This window comes from Gymnogyps californianus, chromosome 4 (assembly GCF_018139145.2).
Source record: "Gymnogyps californianus isolate 813 chromosome 4, ASM1813914v2, whole genome shotgun sequence".
In the NCBI taxonomy this organism is placed as follows: domain Eukaryota; kingdom Metazoa; phylum Chordata; class Aves; order Accipitriformes; family Cathartidae; genus Gymnogyps; species Gymnogyps californianus.
Window position 1 is genome coordinate 36,591,739 of NC_059474.1, and position 12,224 is coordinate 36,603,962.

Here is a 12,224-nt window from a genome sequence, read left to right on the forward strand (position 1 = left end):
ATGCTAATATATGACGCTTGAATGCTCTCGTTTTTATAGACATAGAAGTTGATGTTTTACAATGCTAAGACTGATGTGACGTAGCTGTTGTCATTATGGTGTATGACTATAAGAACTATTGTAGCACTGTGGAGTCAGACAGCCACGCTAGTTAGGAATTTAAATACCTTATCAGTGTGGCCACGAACATAGGTACTCACAATTTCAGTTACTCCAGGTTAGTAGGGTTTATATTTTACAGACCTCTCCTCACTCTTTACCTCTCTTTTTTTTTTTTTTTGCCACCTGCATGGAAAAAGATATAGGTGTGATTATAATTTTTCAGGTAGAAATACAGTTCTTCAGTCGTTTCATGATGTTATATGGATTTTTGTATGTAATTCTTTTGTGAGTCAATGCTGTTTCCACTTTGCTATAAACCTTAAAGATCTTTCAGAAAATCAAAATAATAGCTAACTCAGAGTAATATCAAAACCCATAATAATAAATGTCAGAGTTCTTTCTCCTCTGCTGTACTCTTGAGTAATCTGAACACAAAAAGAGAATTAAATATGTCAATGCAAAGAAACAGATTGTCAAAATTGGTTTTGGAAGTACTTTCATAAAGCTCCATGTTAGAAAGCTGGGAATAAAAAAAATTGGAAAATTTTCTGATGCTGTTTTGCTTGATCCTATGTCTTGATCCAATGTCCCATGTAATTTTAAGGAATTGAGGTTATGCAGATAAAGAGATGGGTTAAGCATACAAGCGTGAACTAAGCACTCATCCATTTCCATCACATTATGCTACAGACTTGCTCTCTGTCTTTAGACAAGACTCTTGATTTCTGTAGTTCAGAATACAGAGTTGTATGCTAAAAATGCTGTGTATTTCCTTATCTGAATTTATGTTGGGTATCAATACAGTAGTAATGGGATTGCACAAGGTATATAGAGTGCTAAAGAATTTAGCACTTTGTGTTTTCTTCTCTGTAAAATGGGGTTGATACCTGCTTATTTTACAGAAGTGTCTGTGAGAATTAGGCTGTAAATCCATGGTATTAGCTATTATTAACTTGAGGAGGTGGTGCGATGGGGTAAGTAGGACAATGGGCCACAGGCTGAAGACCTGAATTCTATCCTTGAAGCTCTCACTGACCTATATGCTCTCTGATAAACCTTTTTGCCTCTTCTGTGCCTTAGATTTTCTGTTGTAAAATAGTCAGAGCTCATTTGGTGAAAAGCACTGTGATATTTATATCATTATTATGAAAGTAAAAGCTCTGTGTTTCTGAATAAAAACTATTGTAGAAAACTAAATAACAGCTTCAACTGAACATGTAGCAATTGCTTTAACTTTTTTTTGCTGTAATTTGTCACTCAGGAAATAGAATAAGTTTTTTATAACTGAAATTTTCTCCTCGTAGGGATGTTATCTGTGTGCTTATTCATGCTGACTAGTGTATTTGTAGAATAACTGTTAAACAATGTCTAAATTTAAAGTAGACTCTTAAATATATACGTAATGCCCAAACTCTACAGTTGAACTAAACATGTATAGCTTTTTCACTAAGTTTTGTTTAGTTTGTATGTTCATAGCTTGAACTACTTGTGTGTGTGTGTGTGTGTGTGTGTGTGTGTATATATATATGCATCATTTTTGCAGGTCTAGTAACTCATGTTGAGGTGGAAGAGCAATTATCAGCTTGTTCTTATATTTAGAGTTTGAAAACAGATTGAAAATCTTTAAGATTGTAAAGGGATCCAGACTTTCCCAACATCCATAAGAAGATGTGTAATTTTGGGGGAAAAAAAAATTCTGCACCTGTAAGGTGTCTGTCTTTCTCATGACATCAAGAAATAACTAACAGCCCTATTTAAGCATATTTAAATAGGGACAATTTATACTTGAAAAGCACATTCTCCTTTTCTTAAAAAAACATCAAATTATGAATTCTCCCAAATCCTTTTTAAAGAGTTCTGTGGCATGAAATAATGTATATTCTAGGAAATACTTGTTTAGAGATACTACAGGGAAATAGTGTTAGATTGAAACTATTAGACATTGATGAAGAACTGTGATTTAATCCTTTTGTATTTTTACAGATGTGATAGTGGAGCAGTATAAAACAAAACACCAGGCAAACTCAAAAGTGTAAGCACTGAAGCAATTTAATGCATTTTCCTCTACTGGGACTGCAACAGATAGAGTGAAACATGCATGATTTTAATTTTAGCCTTAATGCCATTAGGACAGCTGTATCATCCTGTCCTAATGCATTTGACTTGCTAATTATCATTTGTATTTTATATAAGGTTTCGCCATTCTTACTCTGCAAGGTCATTTCAATGCTTACAAATTGAAAGCAATAAACAGCTTGTTTATTGCTTAAAAGAAAGTCAGGTGTCTCTCCATGGAAACCAGCTTTCATAGAAATCCTGTGAATACCAGAGAATTTTCTTTTCTTGCTTACCAGTAAATGAGAAGGAGACTGCACACTGTGCAAGTCTTTATGCAAATGCTGCTGCTTGTTTATCCCCCTCCCCCAAATTACTGATTTATGGTCGGGCTGACAGTGAAGTGGTAAGTAGGGATTTAGTTAAATTACTTATTACCCACTGATAGAGTATGAAGCTACAGGTAAATCATATTTAATTGTTCTAAGACTTAAACTCTTTAGAACCTTAAATCATAACTTTAAACTGTAGTGTTTGCCTCATGTTGTCATTGGCCACTGCAAAAATAGTCAGATTAATCACAATGCATAAGTGTTTGAATGGTTTAAGAGTACTGTGGTTGCATTGTTGAATAAATCGTTGAAATAACTTTGAAACTCAAGTATTTGAGTTATATAACACTAACTGTACCTGAAATATTTAATAGCATTTAGAATAAGTGCATTTACCTCTTACATGGGATCTAGATTCTTTCTTGCTTATTGATGGTCAGTTGTCCCTGGTTTTGTAGGCTTGTGCTGACCTCACTTAGACACCTACCACCTTTGCCATAAAAGCAATAGTTGTTGCCAGTGAATGTTGAAGTGCATTCAATGCGTATTGGACATACATACCTGTTGTGGATTACCTAATTTTCTGTCATAGTAAGTGCACAGAGAATAGGAATATGATGCTGTATAAGTGGTGCTTTGCAGAGCGCAGGTTGGACAGATTTTCAGCCAGGTAACTTTGGAAGTAGTGGAAGCTATTAATGCTGATTTGAAGTTGTGGGGTCAGAAGCCTCATTCTGGACTGTGGAAATAGTGTCACCCCTGCTTCAGGAAGACCTGCAGAACCTTTTACTCACTGCTTCATTAGATTGCTACTGCGGTTTATTTGAGCATCGTTTAAGGAGTAGTGATTTCATGGATGTCCCCTGCCTTCTGCTTCTTTTGTTAGGAACAAGCACGCTGTAGTATTAGTGATCCTCTTTCAGTAAGTGACACAGTATGCATTCTATTGCTTGTCTTTTTTCTACTAAACTTTAAACTCTCCTGTTGCACAGTTCCTAAGGAGATCAATGTTGCATTTACTGTGATTTAGAAAAGGTTATCTATGGATAGGCTTCAGTCAGTTACGGTTTCTTTTGAAGTGGTGTTTGCAGCTTAAATTCTTCCTTAACGTAGATCTTAATTTAGAGTTGTGTTTTACTTAGTTATGAACTTACCAGCTTGAAGAACAACAAATCAACTACTTTTAATGTGTTATCTAATCCAATGCCTTGGTGTATTGCAGCACTGTTGCTGTAAAGAGCTACTTGTGAAATTTCAAATGTGGTTTTTCCTTAGGTCATACAGAAGGCTAACTATAAAAAGATCAGTTGAGGAACTGAAGAAACTAGTGAGGAACTAGAGAGTTTTAGATTGATCTTTTCACCCCATCCCCTTGAAGAAAACTTGCTGCTGCACATGTTGTATTGGGTCTGAACTTTTGGTGCAAAATAATGAGTGTTCTGTAATTCAACAACGTATCAAGAGATTAGTTACTGGTTTTTGGCAGTGTTCTGCTCAGGCTTCACTGAACAACTTCACAGCAGAACCTTCATGGTGATCTTAACAATTCTTTCAGTTTATTAATATGTTTCTTTTGAGTTGTTATAAATTTGATATTATCACTGTTAGCAAGCCCTTAACCTCGAGAGTTGTCAGAAAGCTGTTGGCAGTAGTAAAGTCAGTTTCTACACTAAGTAAGTATGAATAATAAATAATAATGAGGCTAAGAATGAACAGCATACTGAAGAAAGTAGGCTGGAGTCTCTTTTCTGCCTGTCGCAAGTGGGAAAGACTATCTTTGTGGTGAGGTGATAAGCGTAAAGTTAGTCAGTAAAATTTTGTCATGCTTTACTCACATATATTAGTATCCAGTAGAGCAATGCATGGAAATGTACATAGATATGTATTCACACTGCTTGCCTGAGAGCTTCCGGTAAAATACCGGTGGTGGTTAATGCTGCAAAGGTTGCATACCACTGCCCCGTAGGAGATCTGAGTGACAAAGTAACGCAGTGCTTGTTGAGCCCCCATGTGTAGTAACCGCTGCGGGGTTCCTTGAATCATTATTTCTAAAAGCATTTACTGACTAGCATTGAGGGGAAAGGGAAAGGTGTTTGTTCCATGTCGTTGCTCTGTTTTTGTTTTTTTCATCACCGCTGGTAGGGTTTTTCCAGAAAAATGAGCAAGTCAAAAGATAAGTAATTGCCTTGATGCTTATTTGTCTCTAAGCATTTTTAATCTGTGTTTACTGGTTATAGTTCATAGCTGCATCATAAGAGTATATACACTCTCCGCCAAAGTATAGCCAGCTACCTTATAGAGAATTAAAACAATCATATACCAGTGAAGACATGTAACCTATATTTCTAATTAAAAATGTCCTCATTCAGAATGCCATTGCTTTAAATGGAATTTGACTAGTTCACACCTTTCACAGAAAGAAAAGAGCTGTTTGGAATTTGCACTGACAGTTATTCAGAAGCTTAAATGTCTCTTCTAAGAGATTGCATCACCAATAGTATTGGTGCCACAAAGCTAGGTCAAGACTTCAGTTGAACAACTGTTCTTTGGCACAACCTGATTTCCAGTCTTGCATATGATGTGCAGTGAACTTGTGAGATGCTATGACTGTAAGGCAAAAGATGAAGTTATCTTTCATAGCTTTGTAATAATACAATTATCAATTATGTAACATGATATATAATAAATATCTTCTTCAGATGGTTGTTCAAATTACTTTCTTCCAGCTGTGTTCTGCAGGGCTGGTTTTGCATGTTCCCCTAAGGACATATTTAATTATTGTTTACTGAGAAGTACGCTGCAGCTTGATGTTATCATGTGAATTACGTGGCTCTAGTTATTTTCTGTGCATTTCTTTTTGTCCCTTGTAGGTGTATCCAGATGAGTCTCATCCCAGGTTTGTCTCCTCAAATGGTGTTGCTGGCTGTACTAGTTTTCCCTTGAGAATAACTTCCTAAATTGTAAAGATTATTTTCAAGACATTTATACTTTATTAACCTGTTGGTTGGCACACTTGATCTGCACTAGTTTGCATTGTGTCTTGGTTTGGAGGTGATTTGCATCTTCTCTTGACAAATTAAAACAATATTTGCTAACGTGGACAGCCTCACCGTTAGAGCTGCCTAGGGGCAGTTCTTGCCTATATTTGCTGGCATACTGATGGTGCAAGCTTACTAATTTCCAGAGGGATTTTGCAATTTATGAACTGTTTGGATTTTGAGTTCTGGATACTGTTTCTAAATTTCTCAAAGGCAGTAGCAATATTTGCTTGCATCAGTTCTGGAATAAACTCATTAAACTACCTCGGACATTCCTCGCTAAAAAATTGCTGATGTGGAAGTGTGGTGTTGAGGAAATATTACTGCATGCCTGGGTTTTTTTCTTTCTGCTTTTCTCAAAGCTGCTGCTTTGGATGCTTGTTTTGCTTGTGTGGAGCTTTTAGGGGTAAGAGTGAGGGGTATCTTCTGGAGGCACTGTGATATTAGAGGAATGTGGGGAGTGGCTTGAGTAAGGTGTTCTCGTCTGTGTCTCAGCTCCAAAAATGTGTTTGATCTAACCTGGTACCACCATTCCTGTACCATAGATAATGCAATGGCTTGATGGGATAATACCATGACAGCAAAATTCTTAAAACAGTTACCAGAAGATCTACTGCAGAGCTTTAGAATGCGAAGGCTTAGAAATAGGTCAATAGCAAAGCTCCAGTGGAACTATAATAAGCATAGCTGGCTCTGGCTGAGAGTGAAGTTTTCCAGTTATTTTCTTATCTTGCAATTGTGCAAGTCTGTCTTGCTGTGTATTTTTAAGTGTGCATTCTTTGGGGTTTTTTTTGTCTTGAAACCTCATATCCTGGTACATTTGTTGTTTTTTTACTATTTTAAATTGCCAGGCCCCAGTAATTTTTCTTCTGTTATATATGCTTGCTTATTTCTCTCCATCAATTAAATTTAATTTTCATCTTTCCCTTTGCAATTCCTGCACCAACATGATGTAGGATCGCTTCAGGAGCAAAGGATCAACAAAATCACTTCAGGAAATGCATTTTGTATCTCTGAGTCATGCTTTGTCAGTGTCAGTTTTCTGTCTGAAACATCATTTCTGTTCTGCCTCTCAGCTGAGACAGATATTTTAGATGTTTTTGGAGCGAAGTTTAAATCTCTTTCCATGTGCAAACATCTAAATACTAACTAGTTTAATTCTTGGTTCTGTAAGTTATTTCTAGTCCTGGCTTTCTGAAGCTGTGTTTTCTGTTGCTTGGAAAACTTCTCTGATGCTTATATTGGTGCCACAAATGATACCACTGTAGTGATGATTATGTTCAATGTTGCTTTAGTGCCGTATAACGGTAGCCCCATTAGCATATATATAATTGCCTATGCTGATTGCTGGTACCATAGTAACTACAGTAAAAATATTTGAGGATGGAAGTCTGAACATATTGTGTCAATGTAGAAGCTGGGCAAGCATACTGGTAAAGGTAGAGATCGGGGTGATCAGAGTCAAAGGGGGGATCAGGAATACTGACCATGCAGAAGAAATGACTGTGCACGTAAGGCTGATTTATATTCTGATCTCTAAATAACAGATATATTCTACACAAATGCTTACAGGGTGCCTGTGTGCATATTGCTGATTCTTTTGTATTGCTCAGTTGTTTGCCACATCTGTTCAATTCCTCTGGATTACTGGTCATAAATGGGGAGGAGGGGGATTCCTAGTGAAAAGGAAGCAGATGGGTTTTAACTAAGGCCAAAATTAGACTTGATTTTTGTGGTGAAACTTGTGTAAAATCAATGTACTGAGGACAACTGAGCATCCCTGAAAAATTCTGAAATGCATAAATCTGGAATTGAGATGGGGGGAGGTGAAATGTACCTTGCTTTTTCAGGTCTGTAAATAAATCCTAAGAATACAAGATTTGTGTTTGGTTTGGTTTTTTTAATCTGAGTATTTTACTTTTTGCCATTTTAAAGCTTTCCTACAGTTGGAGAAAAAAGAACAAAAACTAACCATCGATCAGCCATCTAAAGGAACAAGGAAAAATTATTCTTTCACAAATGAAGAAGTAAGACAGATTGATCGGGAAAACCAAAGGTTGCTAAAAGAACTGTCCAGACAGTCTGCAAAGCCACGAAGTACCACACTGAAGAAGCCAGCTGCACCGCCTCCTAAATTGTACCACAGTGCCCTCAATAGGCAAAAGGAGCAGCAAAGAATTGAAAGAGAAAACCTGGTAAGTTTTGAGAACTGATTTGGATCAGTAAATTGAGAAGGACTATTTGTTGTCAGATGAACTACTGCTAAATATTTACAAAACTGTTAAGGCAGCACTTGGAGCTTTACTGCAGTAAGTCTGCAATGAATTTCTATTACTATGTTTACATAATTGTTCATATGTTTGGGGGTGGGGGAAATGATGCTTTTTTCAGGTGAAAATAGATTTTAGTTTATATGAGTTTGCTCAACTTTAGTATCATTCAATTTAAGAGGAACAACGATTGTTGTTAACACACTCATAACTTTGGATGGCAGTCTGACTCTCTTCATCCTGCTTCATGCATCATGATTACTAGTCTCTCAAGAACAGACTTGCAAAAAATAAAGCAGTCAATATGATAGCATCAAACCCATTATATTTGAAATACAGAGGATACAATGTGAATGTCAATTTTGGTTTTTGACTCACTTTATAGCTATCTGTCTCTTTCAATATTTGTAGCGCTCTGCTTGTCGCAGTATTTGAATGTAATGGCGATCACAATAACTTTAGTAGAAAACAAATTCAAACTCATAAGGATATTGGCAGAGTTGACAAATAAAAATAATATTGGTTTGAATAAGATTTTTAGTGATTGAATTGTAATACATATTATGACATTTTCATATCTCCTAGTTGTTCATTAGTGTGTTTGAAAAGGAGTTAAAATGTAGTTAAAATATTTGGAAAATTTATAGTGGAAGTAATTTACTCACTTTTTTTCTTCTGTGTAAGTGTAGGTTGCAATTTCCTTTTATATAGATAGACAGAGATACAGATTCAACGTGGATAAAGTCTAATTGACCTCTTCAGGAAAATCTGTTAGGTTTTAGTTCTTCCAGTTTTCAGACATATAGATTGTTAAAACTTTTCAAAGTAAGAAACTTTCTCCCCGGCTTCACCAGACTATGGTTGACCGAAAGAACATTATACTTCACACACTGAAAGAATTTGGCATAAATACTTGTTATAGATGTGTGATACTTCTCATTGTCTGGGGAAGAAATGTTTTTAGGCTTTGGTGTTTTTAGGTTGGTAGGAGGGCTTTCTTCATGTGTTGGGGGGGTGGTTGTTTTTTGTTTATTTAAAACGTTGAAAGCAGGACTTGCTCTTCCACATGAACCTTGATAATAAGAGTGTATTCTTACGCTGTGGGGAGGAAGAGCTGTGTCACAATCACTTACGATCTAATAGTAATATGCTGTACTACATAACAATAGGTGATTACTGTAAATTAATGTATATGATATTTTACAATACAATTCTGTTTACTCAAAGCCGCAAACCTTTTCTCTTATGATATTGCAATATTTTGTCCAAGAATGTCTTGCCTTTGCAACTTGTGGATCAGCAAACCTCAACACACATAGTCATTTCACACATTGCTGGTTTAGTACATGTTAGAGATTAATGGTGGTTGCTTGTAGTCTGAAAAACAATATCCTTCATTTGCTTATTCATTTATGCTTTGGTGGTTGTCGTCAGCAACATGAGTGGACATGTTTGACATCAGAATCATTCGTTAGAATTCATGTTAGGACATCATGCTGTTTTAGACTATAAAAACATTTGGTTTATTCTTTTCCCCAAACTCAGGATGATATATCCTGCTCTTCTTTTTGAAAGAGGGATTCATCAGTACAGCTCTTACGTTTTGTTTAACATTGCTATCATTTTTGAGCAATTCTGTTTACTTTTTTATTCTGTTTGAAGTGCGTGTGCACCTAGAGCATCACAGTTGTAACATTGATTTTTTTTCTAGCACTACCTTTTGGGATTACAAGTATGACATGCTTTTCTCAGAGACTGTAAATGAAAGAGCTGCCCTACCCTGCCCATTGATGAGCTTTTTTTGTTTTATATAGCTAAAAGTATGTGCTTTATGAACTTGCTGTTTTCTGCTGGTCAGCAGCTTTCTTCACCTTTGTAGGTTGAAAAGCTGGAATTCCATGGAACTTCCGTATCAATCTTTCTTCTATCACTTGACAGGAGTTTTGTGGGTGTTTTTTTCATGTATACAAGACCTGAGGTACTGCATGCAGGATATGCTGCTTGATACACCTTTGTGAAATGTTTGTTGGAGAAGGATGCAGGGTTTTGCAAATAATTCAGGAATAGAAATCTACAACAGTAGTCTGTGCAGGGGGTTAAAGAGTTTTGATGCAGAGATTTCCTGCCCCCCCCCTCCCCCTGCCATTGGATTACAGCTTTCATGATTTCTTGTCCTGAGGTTAACACCTTGTCTAGGGAAAGCTTTCACTTGTTCTGCTAGAACATTCTTGGAGTAATGCCTATATTTACTGTTATCAGAAAGACAGCTTGATTTCTGGTGCAGGCATTTGGCATCAGAGGTGATGTAGGGAAAGTAATTCAAATATGAGGAAATTAGAGAGGAATCTAAGCGGTTTGGTGCTCTCTAGCTTTGTGAAAGGGTGCAAGGAGGTACAGGGAATATATGTTGCTCCCACAGACTCTGCTAGAAAGAGCTATGATGGAATAAAAAGGTACAATGCTCTGAAGAACAGTAGTTGTAATGATTAGCAGTTTATGGAAAAAGCACAATTAGCAAAATAGCTGTTAAAATTAATGTCAGAATTTTGTACTTGCTGCTTTTGACTGTGTGCTTTCATAAGTGGAACCTGCTTTTGATTGCTTATCTGAGCTAGCAAGACCAGAGTGCATCTGTTGCCGATAGAGGATGCTGCTGATTCAGAAGACATTCTACTCTTGTGTTTGAAGATACTCTCAACCCCGCCTCCTCTGCAGTGGAAAGGGACATAAGTGTGACGGATGTGTTACTTTTTTCCCATGTCTGCTTATATGTGTCTGTATTGACATATTAATCACTATTTCTGCCAGTATAAATAAGATACTCACCTTCATAGACTGGACACTACACACCATTTAAACTTATAATAGTTTGTGTGATGCAAAAATCTATACTGGTATATACAGGTAAGTATTTGGGGACCTTGAAATACAGATTTGCAGCCACCACACCATTCTTCAGTCACTTCATCTAAACTTAGAAGTAATTCATATCTCTGTGTTGTTTTTTGTTGGTTTTTTCATCATTTTTATTAATTCTGGCTAGGATTTAGGTGTTAGATGACCTTAGTGAGCTAAGCTGCTGTGTTCAGCCAAATTCCTAGGGAACGAGTGACCTTTTGAGTTCACGCTGGAAGTTCACTGAAGATCTCAGCAGATCTGGGACAGCAGTTCTCAAATCTTAGATCAAGGGGGATGAGGGTGTTCTCCTTTTCTGTGGATATTTGGTCTTCCCATGCATCCCTGTGCGTTCTTCCTATCCCATGCTGTTATGACTCGCTGCACATAACACTCCATGTTGTTCATTCCCCCACCTCATACTCGCCCAAAATGTACCCTAAGCCCCAACAGACCCAACTGTGATCCCAGTTCTGGTATAGTCACCCTCCCACACAAATAAAAAAACAAAAACACTTACTGTGTTTCTCTGCAAGGGCTGTCTTTCTCTTCACCTGCTTGGTTCTCCAAGTTGTCTGTGCTGCAGATGTCATTAATGCTTCTCCCTGCCACTTGCTGTAGTCATTGTGGCCTCTACCAGCACGAAGATCCTTCAGCAAAAGTGTTTCCCTTCTCTTGCAGTCTGGGCTGCCTTTGTCTTGCTGGAAAACCTGAACCTCCTTTAGAAATGCAAGTACTGTACTGCTATAAATGAATGTATATTCATTTGTCTCCGCTTGATTTAATGGTGCTGATGGGCTGTGGTGATTGGGTGGGGAGAACAGGGCAAGGGAGGTATAGTGCCTCTGGCCATCCCCCGAACTGGCTGCCACCACATGCAAAGAATATACCTTATCTTGAGCCACAGCCTTCAATCCTGTGCTGCACTGCACCTGCCCTGCAATCTGTGTCATGCTGCAACCAGGGAGATAACTTCTGGGCGTGGAATGAAACAGGAGAGGGACGGCACTGGTCCATCAGGGTTGTGCCTGGGCACCTTGTACTTTCCTCCCTCAGTGTATTCCACACTGCTTTTTCTCTGCCTCCCCTTTGTCCTGTCCCCAAGGACCACCCCTGGAGTCTGAGAGCATCAGGCCTCAGATGCTGCATACTTATGTAGCTGTAGAAAGAATACCAAGGTTGTTTGGCCTTACTGGTCTCAGTCGGGAGGAGAAAGCTGTAGGGAATGCAGTTGTAAAAGAGAATGTAGTCTTCTGGGTCGTCTTAGGAGCTCAGAAATACTCATGTTGGGTTGGGCTCCTTAGAAACTCAAGCACACAGGGTTTTATAAGATATTTTCACTTACAGGGTTCAAAGCCATTGTATGCCAAGACTAAAGACAAAATGTTGGTAGTTCCTGACATTACAAAGTGCAATGCAAAAAAAAAAAAAAAAAAAGTATCCATGGCCCTCTCATCAGGGGAAGCTATCAGGATGTGGGATTGGCATGCAGCTGTGCCTGGCTAAAATATACTGCAGTATGGTGCAAATAC

At 37.7% G+C, this 12,224-nt stretch overlaps 1 protein-coding gene across 1 annotated transcript in view; it reads left to right on the forward strand.

Moving 5' to 3' along the window:
* Positions 1 to 12,224, forward strand: part of CFAP97 (cilia and flagella associated protein 97) — a 35,215-nt gene that overhangs the window by 16,544 nt on the left and 6,447 nt on the right. Inside the window, exon 4 of the mRNA XM_050895805.1 lies at positions 7,463 to 7,722. Coding sequence (XP_050751762.1) covers positions 7,463 to 7,722 — 260 coding nt within the window. The remainder of the gene's footprint in view (positions 1 to 7,462; positions 7,723 to 12,224) is intronic.